The sequence below is a fragment of the Cavia porcellus genome, unplaced genomic scaffold (genome assembly GCF_034190915.1).
Source record: "Cavia porcellus strain 051 isolate PalLab524CR breed Dunkin Hartley unplaced genomic scaffold, mCavPor4.1 scaffold_23, whole genome shotgun sequence".
Classification (NCBI taxonomy): domain Eukaryota; kingdom Metazoa; phylum Chordata; class Mammalia; order Rodentia; family Caviidae; genus Cavia; species Cavia porcellus.
In genome coordinates, this window is record NW_026947506.1 from 32,927,874 (window position 1) to 32,946,646 (window position 18,773).

The following is an 18,773-nucleotide window of genomic DNA, read 5'->3' on the forward strand; positions in this document are numbered from 1 at the left end:
GGAAGAAAATAGTTGAACTCTTACTCCCGGAAAGTCTGGAACGTACATCTCTACCTTTCTCTATAAATGCTTTTAAGACTATTAAAACATCACTTAACAGTGTCCAGTTTTTCTCACAGATATTTTCTAACTTTTATTTCTTTAAATATATTACGTCTGGGAAGCTGAAGCAGGAGCAGTGCAGGCCTGGGCAGGACTCAGTAAGGCCTTGTCCCAGAATTGGGTGGGTGGGAGGAGCACATTCTGTGCAGCTGTGCCTCACAGGCTTGCTCTCTGAAGGCTTTGCACAATTCTGCTCTGTCCTTTGGACACTGGCACAGTTTGGTTTCCTTGTGAGCTTGGCCATCTCTGTGATATAAGTCAGCCCTTAAAAACATCCATGGGGAATCTTCCAGGGTTAGGATTAAAGGGTTGTTTTTTTAGAGAGGGTTTCTATTTGCCCCTCCCAGGTATGTTGCATACTACCTGTTTGGTGTCACTCTAAATTTAGAGCGGGTCTGCATGCACTGCTCTGGTGTGAATCTGTGTGACAAGTCCCTGGAGCAGTCTGTCTGTGGTAGTTTTTATTTGGTCTTCTCACACTGGATCTCTACTTTTGTGGGTTCACTTTTGGCTCATCCTTGCCCTCTGTAGGATCAGCTCATTTTAGGGGGTCTCTGGTCTGATCCCCCATTTTGAGAATCTTAAGTTTCCATTCTCTTTTTGAGACCATGTCTCTCTCCAACTAGATTATCAAAAACCAGAGCTCAGGTTCAGAGTTTTGTCCACAGCTGCCAGGGATCCACTACCTCTCAGGGCTCTCACCCCCTATAATCCTGCTGGCACTTAGAGGCTTTTGTAAAGTTATTTTTAACATTTTATCTAGCATTTTAAGTTATTTTCAGCAGGTCTTTGGATAACCATTCCACTACATCTAGAAGCTGGAAATCTTACAATTATTGCTTTGGGATAAAATCCTTGAATGATGAATTACTGTCAGAGGATAGAACATGCTATGTTTTGACCCCAAATGGGAACCTTCATCACTTGATACTCCTAGCAGTTATGTAGGATAGTACCTATCTCCTTCAGCTCAATCTGCCTGGATTACCATTCTCTAAACTCAATACTTATCTAACCAACAAAAGACTTACACTATTACTGCTTGTCAATTTGTATTCCCATGATTAGGAATTAGGTTAGTGATCTTTATTTCTTCTTTCACTCAGTTTTCTTCTGAGGATAAATACCTCATTTACTGACTCATAAAAGCATGCTCAGCTGGATGTGGTGTTGTAGATCTGTAATCCCAGCACTCTGGAAGGCGAGGCAGGAGGACTGCAAACCTGAGTTTCACATAAGCATTTTGGCAAGACCTTGTCTAACGAAACAAAACAAAACAGGGGATATAGCTCAGTGGTAGAGCACCCCTGGGTTTGAACACTGGTATAGGGAAAAAAGAAATCTTGCCCATACCTCTGGTTGTTTTACATGCTTCCTTAAAATAAAAAGAAATACTTCTTTGTTATGTTGCAATTTTCTACCTAATTTGTCATTTGTAATTTTCTTCATGCTGACTTTTGACATACAAAAATTACAAATGTTCAGATAGTCAAACCCATTAGTTTTTTCTTTTAGGGTCTCTGGTCTTGTTATCACATAAAGTATTTCATTTTCCACATGTCACACTGCCATCCCAGGGTCACTGTGTCACAGGCTGGCAAAGCCTCCAGCCGTGAAGCAATGTGTTCTACAGGACCTGGGTTTCCAAAGGGCGCATAACTCAGTGTTAATGAAGGGTACAGGCTAACACTGGCAGAGACACTGTCACCCGCAGCACAGAAAGACCCCCTGGCCCCAGCTTAGGTGAGAACCACCCCAGAGAGACCGGTCTGCTCCCAGATGGAGCTTGGCCAGCACAGTTGCCTCTCAGTCTCCCACTCTCATTTGAGACAGGCCATTCATCTGTCATATCAGGCAAATTTCCTCTCCTCTCAGGCCTCAAATGGTTTCCTATCAGACAGAGGGTGTAGTTAGCTTTTCAAGTCCTTCTGAATTGAACACTTAAGTTTCTATTATGAGTCACACTAAGAAAGTTAATTTAATCTGGATGGTTCAAAGCTGTCACACACATACATACATACATACATACATACATACATAAGAGCAAACCCAAACTCAGACAGTAATGTCAGGTACCTGAGTATTTGAAATATAACTCCATCTTCTCTGGAAATTATTCTCTGATATTTCTGCTCTGTTCCAGTGCACCACGAACCTTTTGCGGTGTGGAGCTGCTGGGGTTATCACCTTTCACCTGTCTGCTGTCAAGTCTCTGCCTCATCCTAGTTTCTCTGCACTCTGGGACACAGGTCACTTCTGCCTTAAGGCCTTTGCACATGCAAAGTGCACCTCACTAGAATACTTATCTTGTTTCACCCAAACACTCCGTTTGGGAACATTCCAGAAAGTGACTTGGTGAGGACTATAAGCCAACAAAGTCGACTATAAGCCACGTATAGTGGACTATAAGCCAACAAAGGGGTGCCTTGCTACACATAGGGTGCTGCTTCCATTTGTAACTGACCCTGGGCAGCCATCAGGAAGTAGAAGACAGGATGAGGCAAACTCCATTCATTTTAAGGGCAAGACCCAGCACTTAGTCTCATGGCCATTTCAAACTATAGAAAAAAACAGAAAGTATTACTTGGGTTTGTGGTCACAGTCAAAACTTGGTTATCATAAAGTAGAGAAAACAAAACTGGGGGAGAGCAAGTTCTCTCCAGAGAATAAGAACTTGCTGAAGAAACCCCCGGGTCAACCTACATATCTGTCCAGGTCTCCCTCTCCGCACCCCCCACCCTCCACTCTCTCTAGCCCAGTGCTCAGCTAGAGCGTTCTTTAATGCACACATATTAATGTGCTGGCTCTGTTTCTTCTTATCTGGATGAGCTTTGGTCTTGGTCTGCTACTATTTCTCCAGTGCTCATTACACCACCAGACAAACAGTGGTCCTCCACAGATATTTACGAATTGAACCAATTGCATAAAATTGATATAGATGCACAAGACTACTTGTGGCTTATCTCCACTAGACCACAGAACACTCCACAGACTCTCATGTGTGACTGTGTTTTCCTCCTCACACAGCAATAAAGAGATAAGATGATTTATCGCAGCCCGACTATGTGAGGACTCTGCATGATGCACTGACTTCTTTGGTGTGAGATCAGAGGTAGGAAAAGACCAAAAGACGCTGGGGGAGGCTCCCACTCCAGCCTTCCTCCTAGTGACACTTTCCAGCCATGAACACATACTTGGCGCCCTCTCTGCAGGTGTGGCTGCATGGCCAAGCTCTAGGTGATGAGCCTGAGGAGGAAGTGGACAGTGCTTCCAGGACGGCCCCCAAGAGTATATGGAGGACTCTCTTCCCATCCCCGTCGGGGTCTGGAATGCAGTCTGACAGGCATACCTGAAAACAGGAGCTGTGACACAGGATACTCGAAAGACTGGACACATACCCCATATCATGTCTAGACTGGCTACCTCCGGGCTTTTTTCTGAGAAGGTGAAAGATGACCATCTTTGAGCCTCATTGCTCATTGGGGATTCAGTCACATGCAACCAAACCAAACAGCAATAGCACAGGACTGGGGAGACTTGTGTCTGTTGCATGGCAAGAGATTCACACAGCTACAAAGCAGATTCTTTGGAAATTTCGAGTACTTCAACATAGAAATACACCAGAAGCTTGGGTCTTGTCTTCATCAGCACTCCAGCTTTTACTTTTTTCCTCTAGTCTAAAACCTTGGATTACACTGAGAACTTTAAAAAAATCAAGTCTGGAGATAGAAAGAATTAAGTCTGTAGCAAAGAAGAGAAGAAATATGGAAATGGCAAAGGATTACTCTACAAGGGACTGCAACTGCTCCTTGGTGGGCCTAGGTAAAACACACAGCAGACATATGACTGGATTCACAACTGGAGAACACTTATGTTGCCCTCAGACAACATGGAATGTAACCTGCCATTTGACAGGCATTGCTGATGTTTTAGGTCTCATTCCTAAGATACCACCTGCAAAAACACACTTTCCTGAGTATCTCACAGTGACTACCAAGTCACTGCATTGCAAGTGTCCAAGGAGGAATGGTGCTCAGGGAAAATGTACAAATGCACTTTTCTGTTGAAGTTACTTTGTTTCCTGTGGCCCAAGGACATTCTAAGTTATTAGCCTCGTCTCCTAGCCCAGCTGTCTAGTGTCTCAAAAGCTGACTAAAAAACTCAGGTGCACCACTTTAAAAGTCAATTAAAATGCTATCAGCAAAGTACAGCAAGTTTCCAAAGGCACACTGAGCTGTGCTTGTCAAGTGGTTTTGTTAGAGGATTCTCTTCTGAAAAGACACAACTGACACATAGCACAGACTGATACTACTTTATCCCAGAGCTTTACCAGAAAGCATTCCAAGCCCGAGAAGTTGTAAGCCATGCTTCTACAGACAATGGCCCCCAAAAAGTCCAAGACGCTGGGTGAGGACTGGAGAAGGAAGAGAGAAAGCAGTGCTAATAACCTGGGCCCTGGGGAAGCTGTTATCTGCATCTTCCAATGCTGAAAGGGAAACATCTCAAGAAGGCATGAAGTTCTGTCACTAAGAATAAGAACGGACAGGATATAAGATACATTCACAGCCAGATGACTTAACTTGAGAAGCAGGAAGCAAGAAGTGTCTGAGGACAGCAGAGGACAGCGGCCAGTCTGTATGTAGCACTTCACCTGAGTAAGGCTCCCCAGCTCCAGACTAAGGAGGTGCTCACCTCTTATGGACATGTGGTCATAGATGTCTCAAACTCCTAGAACTGTTCCATCCTCAGAACATTCACAGGCACAACCAGCCCATAGCAACAAAGTGGCCATTCTATTTAGTTAACTGGTCACAATTTTGAGAGTATATCATGAAAGACAATACTCATTCTCTGTCTGGGAGATTTACCCTGTACCTAACTGATTTCCCAGGTTGCTCACATGGAGGTGTAAAGGAAAGTATGGTGATGATTATTACAATTACTAGTTAAGAAGCAAAAGATTACGTCAAAAACTAGTGAGAAACCACCAAGCCATAAGACCTGAAGCTGAGCATCAGAACTACTGTACCCTGGTGCCAGCCCACCCAGCCTTCTGACTGGCTTCTCAGAGAGCTGGGCAGCCCTGCCTCTCTCTTCAGCTTTTACACCACTCACTGAAGTTCCCGGAAAAACTATATCTCAGATTGGTTATTTTCTGCTCTCTATACCTCATTGGTGCCCTACTGCCTGCATCCAAGTCCACAGCGCTCAGGCCAAATGGCCAGAGGGAAATCTTTCCCACCCTGAGCCCTCTCTCAGTGCCCAGTCCCACAGCAGGCTTTCCCATGCTTAACCAACCCACATGCAGCGCTGCCTGGCTGTGTGCCTGGTCCTCTTTGCTCCTCTTTGCCTCCTTATGCGCTTTTGTCCTGCTGCTACCCTTCTGCAGGCACAGGGGAAACCCAGCCCAAAGACAGCCAGCTGAGAGGGATGGGCAGGCTAAGATAGTCTCCATTCTTGGATTTTGTCTGTTCCCAGCAGTAAAGTTCCTTCATGGATTGAACCAGATTCAGTTTTTGTCACTGTTTGCAGCTTCCCCAGGCCCCATCTCTCTCTGTTTCCTGTTTCCTGATCCCAACTGTCCCCCTGGCTCATCTCGGCCAATTTTTAGAAAAACCTCCAAGAACATCTGTTCCCTTCCTGCCAAGTAGTATTGCCTGCTTTTTTTCCTTTGTGTCTAATGTAGCCTGACTATCCTCAAATATATTTTGTATCACAGTTTAGTGCAATTATTTCCTCACATGTCTGTCTAGGTTTCCAGCTCTTTGAGGAACTAGGACTTGGTGTACAGTTCCTGGCACCCAGGAAGGACTCACTGGAAGAAATGGAAGAATAGCTGGCATATGGCCTGGCAGGGCGAACCATTATGTGCCAAAGTCACCATCATGGGCAGACCAAGTGCTGGACACTATAGACAACCAGCGTATCCAGGTCAGATCACTCTAATTCACTAGATTTCCAGATTAAAATGAATAACTGAATGTACATAATTCATGGTAATATCACCTGTACTGTGCTATACTGTAAGTACATTGGTGATCACCTGTATGTTATGCTTTAAAAAACGTAAATTCACTTTTATTTAAAAAGAGGAACATAAAAAGACAGCATTTGTTGTACTTATGGCAAAAACCTCTCTGTTGAGTGCCTGCTGTGTCTTCTTTGCTAGAGTCTAAGAGCTGAGGTCTGATGTGGCAAGGTCACTTTCCTTCCTTTGTCACTGGGCCACAGACATGACATCAACCCTGAAGTCCAGGCTGGCCTTGAATAGCAGTGCACTCCAGTGAGCATGCAATACTGATGGGCTGAGAGGAAGCCATTGAGGTGTCTCTTCTTTGTCTCAGGGGAGAAAGGCCATCACAAGATGGTCATCAGATCCAGCCTTTTCTCTTGCTTTTGTCTCTGTCTCTGGTTGGAATAGGGGCAAGTCCAGGCAGCATACAGACAGGGAGGGTGGCCACCTGGCCCACAGCACTCCCAGCTGTCAAAGGCTGCAAGTTCTGCCAGCTGGGATGGAAAAGAAGCAAAAACAAGTTGCTGAAACACTGCCCTGGAAATGTTTACTTGTGACACTAAGGAAAAGATTCAGAGGACAGACGCCAGGACAACTGCAGAGCACAGGGAATGAAGACGATTATGCTCCTGACATTTCATGGTGACGGTGTGTCCTGATGACAATGACTGTTAGGACCTAATACCTAGCTACTTTACAATAAAATGGTATAGTTTTGAAAAATACAAAATGTATGAAGTATAGGAGTAATAGACACACCTGTATCTACTACCAAACAGCTAAGAATTTAACACGGTCACACTTGCTTTTGGTCCTATTACCTTTAAGAATATATGACTGACTTGAGCAGTGTACTTTTCTGGTAGCCATAGATTTAAAAAGTCATGCTGTTTGAAGCACAGGATAGAAAGAGAACTCTGGGCCCACCTTGTGGAAGTCTGATTGTATGTCAAGTTTACATCTAGATTCAAAGCTCTCTGGGGATAGATACCTGTTTGATCTTTTTTTTTGTATTGGGGATAGAACTCACATGGCTTCGTGCTTGCCAGGCAGGTGTTTATACAACTGAGCTAAATCCCTGGGCTTACTACGTTTGCTCTTACTCGCTGCTGTATTTCTTGCACACAGCACAGTGTCTAACACATAAGTTTGGACGGCGTGAGCAAATATGGCAAGAAATAAGCAGACTGGACTTTGAGGCCCAAATTTCTCACAGTGATTATCAAAAGATGTGATCTTGGCCGAGCCTTAACCTCTCTGGGCTTATTTCCAAGGCCAAAACAATTTGAAGGCTTGACTTTCTAATCTGGGGTTCCCTCCCAGCCCTAAAATACTGTGCCCAATGGAATAAGGCAAATGGTAAGTCTGATAAAACCACCTCAGCATACTTCTGTCCTAGACGAAATGACTACTCATTACACATCAGTTGTAAGTAATCCGCTCTGGGTATTTCTGTTTCCTTCTTTGATAGATAATTAATAGCAGCAGTTTCAATTCCAATTCCAGTTCTAAATAGACTAGAATCTTCTTTCCCTGGCCATGTGCATTTGTGGAGGAAAAAGAATTAACCCAAATCTACATTTTGATTCTAACTTGTGTTCTCCCAGTCCCTTGTTACATTCTTGCCTTTAAGAAGGGAATTTTTCTATGTCAATGTCTTTTACTTCTTTTCACTCTTTCCCTTTAACTGCTGAATGTGTAAATGAAAAAGAGTTGGTAATGTGTCTTTTTTTGAGGTAGGCTCTTGTTATATAGACCAGACTGGCCTTAAACTCGTGATTCTCCTGCCTCAGCCTCCCCACTGCTAGGATTACAAGGTTGCTAAAAATGTCATCGTTAAGCTCCCCAAACAGGCATTAAAATTAGTGGGTAAGGGACTTCTGGGAAGATGGCAGAACAGTGAAGACAGAGAAACAGTCTGTCCAAGATTTTGAGTCCAGATGCTGAAATATAGCACTGTGAGGAAAAGAAGAGCAGGGAAGTAGGTTCTTGGGATCCAGCAAGTATCTGAAGCAAGAATTGAAGCTCATAGGGAAAGTGAAGAGAGAGATTTCAATGCAGAAGAAGTAAGTGGCAAGCAGCGCTTTCTTCCTAGACTTGATGCACTACGTGGAAGGGATGGCTTGAACTGCAGATGCACGGTGACCACTGGTGACCCCATGGAGAAATGCACCAGTGGAGCAGAGCAGTAGATGTAGTAGGCTGCAGTGGCTGGTGAGATACTTGGGTTCAGACGACCTCCAAGAGAGGGTGATTGGCCAGTAGCTATCTTGGAGAGAGGCAGACTGAGCTCAAAACTCAGAGCAGGTGCAGGCTGGCTCCATGTAGTGGCTCCCAGAGTCAGAGTGTGGCAGAACTGAGTTCAAGTAGGCATGAGGTCAAGGGGCCGAGTTCAAGCTGACAGGAGGTACATGGAGTGTTGCAGGCTGAACAAAGCTACTGTGAAAAAAACAGCATGGTATAGGGGGGAAATAAAACCAGACCTGAGGATCAATGGAACAGATTAGAAGATACAGAAACAACTCAAAACACACTCAGCTACCTTATCTTTGACAAAGGAAACAAACACCTTCAGTGAAAAAAAGATAGCCTCTTTAATAAATGGTCCTGGGAAAAATTGGCTATTCATATGCCAAAGATTAAAATTAGATTGACATCTTTCACCATGCACTAAACTAAAATTGAAATGGATCAAAGATTTAAATATTAAAACAGAAACACTAAAGCTGTTGAAAGACAGAACAGGTAGAACTCTTGAAGACATTGGTGTAAGCAGGAAAAGTCTTTTAAGGACCAAACCCCAACTACACAAGAACTACCATAAAGGATCAACAACTGGGATCTCATCTTAATAAAAAGCTTTCATGCAGTAAAGGAAACAATCAACAGAGTGAAGAGACAATCCATGGTGTGGGAAACTTTTTTGCCAGCTGGTCTTCAGACAAAGACTAACATCTAGAATATGTAAAGAACTAAAAAAGCAAAACCCAAAAAAACCCAACAAACAAACAAATAAAAAAACCAGACCCCCCCAATTTATTATTTATTTGTTTGGGGTTTTTTTCTTTTGATACAGGGGATTGAACTCACTACCTTGTGGTTTGCCAAGCAGGCACTTACACCACTGAGCTAACCCCCCCAAATTTAAAGACCCAATCCAAAAATGGGCAACTTTTCAGATGAAGAAGTATAAATGGCAAATAAATATATGAAAAAATGTTCAACATCACTGCTCATGCAAGAGATGCAAATTAAAATGATACTGAGATTCTACCTCACTCTAGAAAGAATGGCTATTAATAAATCAACCAGTAGCAAATGCTGGCAGAACTGTAGAAAAGGGAACCCTTCTCCACTGTTGGTGGGAGTGTACACTGGTGCAACCATTGCAGAAATCAGTGTGAAGATTCCTCAAAAAACTAAAACTAGCAGTTCCACTTGACCTAGATATTCCCCTTCTTGGGATCTTTTTGAAAGGATTAAAAGCATCATACCACAGCAATATATGCACTTTCATGTTAATAGCAGCAGTTTGTAATAGCTACATCTTGGAAACAGCCAAATGTCCATCAACCAATGGGCATGGATAAAGAAGACATGATTGTTAACACAATGGAGTACTACTCTGCCATAAAGAAGCATAAACTAGAGACATTTCTAGCTAAATATTTGCACCTTGAGACCATACTCTTTAAGTGAAACAAATAGAATGCACATGTTTAAATACTTCACTGTTTCTCTGGTATGTGAGACTCAAAGTATAGATAAGGATCAAAATGTATAAGAGATATTGGAAAACGGGAACAAAATAGTCAATGAGAAGGGGAACAAGAGAGGGGGGGAAAGGAAGGAAGGGACAAAAAAATAGAGGGAAAAAACTGGAAACAAAGCTTTTGTAAATGAGGAGGGGAAGAGGGACTCAAGACAGGTGGGGAATGAGAAAAAAAGGAAGCAGCAAGATATATCGTCTACCTGGTACAAATTTCCTATGAGCATCATCATTATGTATGTCTAAAATATACTAATAAAAATGCAATAAAAATAAAATTAGTGGGCAAAATCTTAAGGAGGAAATAGAATATAAGCATAGTGTCAAAATATCTCAAGACTTCTACTAATAATACAGAGAAAAACAGGCTTTCTAGGGGACATGGCTGGCAGGCACTTCCTTGACCAAACAACCCAGGTTCATAGCACTGTAACTGGACCTGTCCACATCATGTAACACCTGGCAGGATGTTCTGGGCTTGGGATAGTGTCACTTCAGTGTTTTCTGGCCAAATAATCCATTGCCTCACTCTAGTGATGAGAAACCCCACTCTAGTGATGGGAAAGACCCAGACAAGGACTTCTGCAAAGTAACTGGCCAGTGGACTCTAGGTGTTCAGGTCATGAGAGACAGAGACCAAGTAGCTGTCACAAATCAAAAGAGACCAATGGGACAGACAACTCACCACAAAAGGGAGTTTAGGGCTGATCCCTGGGCACAAGAGGGACATTAGAGGAAAAACAGGTTAAGTTTCAATAAAATCTGTAGATTAATTGTACTGTACCCGTAATTTCCTTATTTTGATTACTGTACTTAGGTGGGTAAAATGTTAGCATTGTGGGAATGAGCTGAAGCTCACATGGAAACTGAACTGGAAGGATGGTTAGCAGACTCTCTCAGAGCCTCATGGGTAAACAAGAAAATAAAACTACTTAGGAGGAAAAAAAAAAAGTAAAAGACACAACAGGCATCCCAGAAGAGAAACCAAAGAGCCAGAGCTAGTAAATTCAGGGCAATTTCCATGAAACCATAATGAGATATAATTAAAAATTTAAAGTCTGTTAACATTAAATATTGGCCTGGTCTGTATGTGGAACTGCTGAAATTCCTGGGGCTGGGGCTTTAGTTTAGTGGTGCAGTGTCTACCTGGTAAGTATGAGGTCCTGAATCTGATTCCTGGTATATACTCTTCCTGACCCCCTAAAAAGAAAGAAATTTTCTTATACAGGTGGAGGCACAACTGCTATAGCCATTTTTGGAAATTGGTGATATTGTGTCTATTTGGAGGTAAACACACCCATAAACTGGCGATCCTCCTAGAGGAACCTTTGAGTGAGTGGATCTGGAGAAGATAAGAAAGATCACAGGAATTTGTCTGCAACAGCACAGTGGGAAACAATTGAGAAGTGTGCCAATGGGAGAGGGCTAGCCCCAGTGTATTCACATGATGGAACATTAGGCAGCAGGGAAATGGAAAAACATGTGAGTAAATTTCGTATTGCTGAGTAATAAAGGCAATTCCAGAAGACTAGCTATAGGAAGAATCCATTCATTTAAAGTTTGAAAATCTATCAAACTCATGGCTCTATTGCTTAAAAATACATATATGTTACAGCAAAACCATAAAAGAAAGTCAAGGACAAATGATGTGAAACTTGGGATTCGGTCACTCAGGGTAAAGACACGAAGAGACCAGCAGCATTTCTGGAGCCCAGGCACATGGGGTGTGCATCAGGGTTAGCCATGCCCGCCTGCTCTGGTAACAGAAGATCAGCACACTGTCAACACTGCAAGGTAGTTAGGCAAAACCAGAAGGCAAACAGGCACACACCTCACACTTTCTGATTATAGATGCATACGCCAACACAGTCTAGGTGACTAAAACGACTAGCTTTTCTACAACTTGCAGACCTGGAAACGCTCAGGATCTGTGGCACCCACACACCCCAGGTGGAGAACTGTGTGCAGGGGACACTGATTTCCTACTATGGAGAAGATCCCCAGCAGCACCAGTGTTCTGTATTTTAAAGTTTTTTCTTCTTTGAACAAAGCATTTAACCTGAGTAAATTGATCTCCCTCTTGAACCATTCAAATAGTTCAACTGGCTTCCCCATGTGTTTTTGTTCCTGAATGTTAGGATCCATTAAAAAAAAAATTTTTTTTTTTGAGACAGGGTCTTAAAACTACAGGTTTAAGGTGTCCTTTAACTTACTATGTAGCTTAGGTTGATCTCAAATTCATGGTGATCCTCCTGCCTCAGCCTTCCGAGTGCTGAGATTACAGGCATGTTCCACCACACCTGGTGATGTACAGCTTGCTTATGGTTTTACAGTTTTTAAGGAAATTCTACTAACGGACAAAATAATCACGTAAGCTAGGCATGGATGCACATTTATAATCTCAGCACTCTGGGAGATAGAGGAAAGAGGATGGTAAGCTCGAGCCCATCCTGGGCAACTTACAGCCTGTCTCAAAAAACAAAAAAAAAAAGAAAGAAAAAAGAAAGAAAGTGGTAAATCAGGAGGTTCACTCACCAGCTGGAACTCGCTCCTTCGGCTGAAAGCCTCCCGGATGCCAGAGTCCCCCCAGAGCGCACTTAGAGCTGGCACATAGAGTTGGAAGGTGGCGGGTTCCACAGGAAGCCCCGCTTTATTCTCGAAGGCCATCAGGAACATCCCATGCTTTTCATTTTCAGAGTGCTGCCAAGGAATGCCAAGCTTGTCTCGTGCATCAACAAGCACCCTTGAGCCCTGGAAAATAAGGGAAAAAAGATTTAATTGTGCTCTGAGACTAACTCATGAACAAGAACCTCCATGCAGGCACAGGCTGTCAACAGTACTCACAAGCTGTCAAGTTTGCAACCAGAAGTCATCTCATGGTTTGTTTTGTCATAGCATGAATGCCTGAACCTAGGGCCACGACCTTATGGAAATACACACATGCATGTGCACGCTGCCTTTCCCCTCCGTTTATATAAAAAAGCACCGGAAAGAGGCTAGCTGAGGTGTGTGTGTGTGTGTGGGGGGTAGCGCAACACAGCAAATTTCACTGAAAAATGAGCTACACTGTAAAAAAGACAATGGTCTGAGAACAACTAGTACTGTTTGTGCCGTCACCCCTGAACCTCACAGCTCCTAGAAGGAGACTGCTGACTGTCCCCTCACTTAAAACTTGTGGGGAAATGTGTACACAGGCTGATGTAGCCACAAGACAGGATCAGACAAACTAGGACAGGAGCCGAGCCAGCCCACAAGGCATGACAGCCTGTCTTCAGCCTAATGCTACCACTGTTTGTAGCTATGAGAAACCATTTTCCTTTCTTTTGTTTCTTTTTTCATTGTTAAAAATAAAGTTGGCATTCTCTGCTCTTTCCTAACCTCACAGGCAGGTTAAAGGGATATAGAAACTGCCCAAATAACAGGGTTAGGGCACAGAAACTCCCTCTCTGAGTAGCAAGCAGGTCTGCTAGACATATATCTGACAAAGGACTCATGTATTGAATGTATAAAGAACACTCTAAATTCAACAGTTACAAAAAACAAGCAATCCAGTTAGGGAAAGGGCCAAAGACATGCTGAGAATGTCACTGGAAGACACACACAAACAGCAAACCAGCAGGTGAAGGATCGTCACACGCACTGGAATAAAAGACCACGGCACCACCGAGAGGCAATGAGGATACAGGGAAGCTGCGGCTCTCACATAGCACTGGCAGTGGTGGACTCTTGTGCAGAGCTAAATGCACATTCATCATACAATCAGGCAACTTCACTCCTAGGAGTATATCCCAAAGAAATGAAAATCAAGTCCATACGAAACCTCTCTAGCAATGTCTACAATAGCTAGATGCACAGAGCCCCAGATTGGGGAATAAACTGTAGAATACTCACTCATACCATGGAATCCTATTTAGCAATACAATGAGTGGACGAGGCTGGGGGTGTAGCTCAGTAGTTATAAAAAAAAAAAAAACACAAAAACGAACTACTGACATGTAGCAATCTGGACAGACCTGGAGGACATTAGGCTAACTGAAAGAAATCAACCTCAATGGTTCTGCTTACAAAAAATGACAATATTATAGAGATGGACAGTAGGTCAGTAGTTGCTAGGGGTTAGTGATGGGAAGGAGTGGGACTGATTGAAAGAGGCAGCATGAGATGTCTGTGGCCTTAATTGTGATGATTATATAAAAGTACAAGACAAGACAAGGACAGTCCCACCACATGCACTGTACCAATGTCATTTCCTGGCTTTGATATTGTACTGCAATTATGCATATCATAACAACGGGAAAAACTGGGTGATCCCTCTCCATGCTATCTTTGCAACTTCCTATGAACCTATAATTATTTCAAAATAAAAAGTTTTTAAAAAGTTACCTAGTAATCATGGCAACACATGTTCCAACTACATAGCATGGAAATGGAGGGTTATTAGATGTCAAAGGAAAAGAAACCGTCGGAAAAGGTGAGGCTTAGCAAGATCCAGCCGAGTTTTTGCCAGTGTGCACTTGTGTAAATGAAAGGATCGGTGGGTCAGAGCCTGCAGAGGATAACGATCCCATCAGTCCTCCATGCCCCTCCCTCCCTGCTCCCACACTGACTGCTGCATCTTCCCATCTCCCACTGTCTTGAACTTCACCACAATCTCCTGTCTTCTCAAAGAATGAAAAGCCAAAGATTTGAGGACGTAAGGAAACAAAGATGATTCCTATTTTCCACATTATGTAAAACAAAGATTAGCGGAATTTACAGAAGGTAACCGATGTGTGTGGAGGTCTCTGGCAAAGAGTTTTGGCCTTTTTGTGCCCATCAGAAGGGTCCTTGTCATCTAGGTGTACAGGCCCAGGCGCGGTGAGGGAGATGGGCAGGACTTCAGCCTCCACCTGACATCAAGGGGATAAACAGCCTAAATAAGAATGTTAGGGGAAGGAAACCACCTGGCTGGGTGGCAAGCAGGTCTGCCTTCTCCAGGTAACCGATCTGCCTGCTAGCCCTACAACTCAGTATAGTAAATTGCATCTGACCCACAAGATACCTTTTCAGGTGCCATGTTTAAACACTAAAGAGTTTAGCTTTAGAAGGACTCTAACCTCACCCTAGTGAAATCCTCAACCCCTCAGGAGTACAATTTTTGTTTATCAGAGACAAAGGCAGGGGGCCAAATCAGAGTCAGAAACCTGAAGGTCATTTAACAAGACAGTTTCCAACAATGCACAAACCATGCCTTTCCCAGTGAGTGGGGGTAAACAAAGTTTGGCTTACAACACACACACATGAATGCTCACATCACAAAGTTAGCCTACCCAAAGGCAGCTGGCCTTGACTCTGCACACCACAACCAGCAGCCCCAACTCACTGCCCCAGCCACAAGGAAAAGATTTCTTATGCTCTTTTCCAAAATCCAAGGCAGCTGGCAAAATTGAGATCAACTTTGAATTACAACAGCTAACAAGAGCCCATAGTTAATATCTTCTCTCCATTTGCAAGAAAAAAAATAAGTTTTTTTTTTCCCCCTCATTTGTCCATTTAAATTATTCAAGTCAAAAACTGCTCCGTGCCAATTTTGTTCTGGAAATCTAAAGTTAAGCTCCATAGAAGTTTTCTACTTTGTGACATCTGCTGAAGTTCCAAGCCCATTTTTCTTCTTTTTTAAGAGAGTGATACGAATTCATTCTGCAGTTTAAGGTCACTGGCAACACTGTTTACTTCCACATAACTGAGAGTTGCCACAGTTTGAAAGTAAAATACTAGTATAAAAGGTATACTATAATAAGACATCTTGCCCTGTCTTTTCTAATAAAAGGCCAATTTCCCAAAAACATGAAACCCAAGAAGAATCTGAATCTCATATACACCTAAAAGGGAAAAAAAAATGGCCCGAAGACAACTGACATAGCCTTACTAGCAATGTTGCAAAAGACTTAATTTTTTGATAACCATACATTTTATTCAGTTGTGCAAATATAAACAGTTACAGTCTCAAGCAGTTTGATGACTTCATCTCAACACAATGTAACACTTTAAACTGCTTAAGGAGCTTTTAAAAGATGATTTATTGAATCCCACAATTCAAACTTGGAGTTAAGGACTAGATCCCTGTCTGCTGGGGATGTAGATTTGGGGAGTTTTTGGTTTTACTGGATGAGAACCAAAAACTGCAAATTTTGTTATCTTATTTCCAAATAGATTTTGCTAGTTTAGCCCCTGATCAAACCAAATCTTTTTAAAACAGTCATTCCTCACTAAAATCTTTCCATAGTAAATACTAAAGCTAAGTTAGCCATAAATGCTAGTAAATAGGATTAGCTTTCCTACAGCATGAAACAATTAGATTGAAGACACTTTCTGGTTTTGAATGTGCACTCAGACAACGCTTGTGTATTTGGAAGGCTGTTTTTTAAAAACCCACTCAGCTGGGTTGTTTGCCTTTGGCCACCACCCAAATCAAAGAAATGCTGCCAGAAATGTAAACAGGATACATTTCTTTAAGTTAATGAATCCAGCAAGCAAAGACAGACAGTATCCTCTTAGTTTCTCTTTGGACTTGAAGTGCAGGGTATTTTCTGGTCTAAAGTTCAGAGTGAGAAAGCAAGGGGAGGCACACAAACCTGTCCCCAAGACCCCAACAGTCACAGTGGAAAGCTGGATGGGTTCCTAGTCTCCTGTGCCCTCCATAACTCTTCATGGATGCTTTCTGAGACAAACACATTGTTGTACAGAACTGGCATACATACTATTTCACTAGGGAAGCCACCCACAGAGTTTTACCAACAATGACACCAAAGCCCTGCCTAGGGGCAAAAGGAAGTACCAGCTAACAGGAAGAAAATCCAAGAGGTGGGTAAGTAGTTCTCCGCGGTGGGACAGAACACAGCAGATATGCCATAGGCGTAGCAGCTACGGACTCGAGAGAGGCCACAACTGAAGGTCAGAACAATGGTAGAGAAGCCCAGAAATGTCACTGCTGGTGAAAGAAGCTAGTTAAAGACGGAGTGAGGTATGCTAAGAAATCTGAACTTCTCCTGAAGAATCAGGTCAAACAACGTTTGGACCTTTAACAAGGTTAGAGTTTGCTGTATCTGAGGGGTGACTAACACAGGGTGCAAGCGAAAGAAGTCTTCCAAGGTAGGATGGCCATAGAAGGACACCAATTCCTTCCCTTCTCGAATCAACAAGAGGCTGAAAGGCAGAATCAAGTGCACCTATTGTAGCAGCCACGTAGACCTGGGAGCAGCGGTCTGGAGGAGGGCAGTTGGGAAGGTGACTCTTACATGGGTGAGTGTTTGACAAACTAATGGGACAGAGGGAAACATTTAAGGAAATCAATGGAACCATGGGAAACACGCTGGGTTTAGGAAGTGGACACAAGAAATAAGTTGTGGCCATTATCTTTTTTGGGATGCCTAAGAAAGGTTTTTCTGAGACTCAAAGGAAAAAAAGAAAAAGGAATTCAACACCAGCTCAGATTTCCTCAGCTCTTCAGAGCTGGAATGTGGGAAAGCCTTGCTGTGTTTCAGAACCTGAGAGCTGGAGACTTCTGGGGCTGCCTCCTGGAGCCCATGCTGACTATGTTTTCTTCTCTTTTGTTCTTCCAGGTGTCAGGCTATGAGCCTTTAAATATTTCATAGGAAAAAAATAAAGAAAAATAAGAAACAGACAAACGTTGGTATGGGATGGAGGAAAAGGAAACCATTTTGTAAAGTACCCAAATAACTAGAGAAATCTGAGAATAAATACTAAAAATCACTTAAAGGTAGTGGTGGGGGGAGCCTGCAAAGATGGGTAATACAGCTTAATGTGCCAATGCAGTGTTTTTAGATTCTAGCCAGGAACACAATGTGAAATAATCTAGTAGGTATTTTTAAAAAAATGAAATATAATTCTAAATGCCTAAATATATTATAAGTAGTATAGGTATTTGTTGCATAGAATTTTTAAGGAATATATATATATATATATATATATATATATATATGAAGAACTAAATCTGGATGAACAGGTATGTGTGTGTGTTTTCACGCAGGAACACACTGGCTTCCAACCATAAAAATGTGACTTTTTCTGTGGAGAGAAGCCTGACAGCTACTAGGTCAGACTCTCATAGTTGAGCCTGCTTTGAGCCTGGCCCTTTCTCTTGCTTCTTGCTTCAAATCTAGCAGAACTGGCTCCGAGTTAAAAGCCCTAACCCAATGAGCTGGGTTTTGTGATAAACTGACAACAAAGTGGAAAGGAGCTGTGCAAAGAGGTGTGGAAAATTGTGAAATATTATGGGCAGTAGTACAGGCCGGTTTTGAAAGAACCCAATTATGTTCCCGATGTTAAGGTCATGATGGGCTAAAGGTGAGGCCACCACACAGTGCCACCACACCCTCTCCGCCACTGAAGGTACAGATGATCAGTCTATGCTCTCTGTGGAGAGACAGCCTGCTGATTTATGCAGACCCGGCCAAGCTTGAGGCCTGGGCCAAACGTAGTAAATACGTGCCCAGGGATAAAAAGTGACTGAAAAGCTTTCCCATCAAGCCTTTCAATACTGATAGAAATGCCAAATTCACAAGCAGATACAGATATAAATTCATGGTAGTCTGACAACAAAAAAGCTGCTTCAGAAAGCTGTAGAGATTCAGAACATTTGTGACACCTAGTAATCTGCCATGGGGAATCACACTGTGTAACCTGCAGAAAATCTATTGGTTTGTTGTCTCTTTACAACTCTATGAGAACGCATTATACTCATTTTATAGGTGAGAAAACTGAAACTCAAGGCCATACAGCTACAAAGTGTGATTCAGTGGTTTCAAGCTAGAATTTCTAAAAGCTATATTCTATGCTGTGGTGGGTACATCTGAGGATGAGGGAACAGAGAGAGGCAAAAAGCAGAAA

At 42.7% G+C, this 18,773-nt stretch overlaps 1 protein-coding gene across 3 annotated transcripts in view; it reads right to left on the minus strand.

Annotated features, from left to right (window-relative positions):
* The window catches only part of Gna12 (G protein subunit alpha 12), a 91,269-nt gene that overhangs the window by 37,829 nt on the left and 34,667 nt on the right, over window positions 1–18,773 (minus strand). For 2 of the 3 annotated variants that reach the window (XM_063234091.1, XM_063234092.1), the window contains exon 2: window positions 12,420–12,635. In XM_063234091.1, coding sequence (XP_063090161.1) covers window positions 12,420–12,635 — 216 coding nt within the window. Of the gene's footprint in view, window positions 8,555–12,419; window positions 12,636–18,773 lie in introns of all 3 variants that reach the window. The other variant, XM_063234094.1, reaches the window with a different exon arrangement.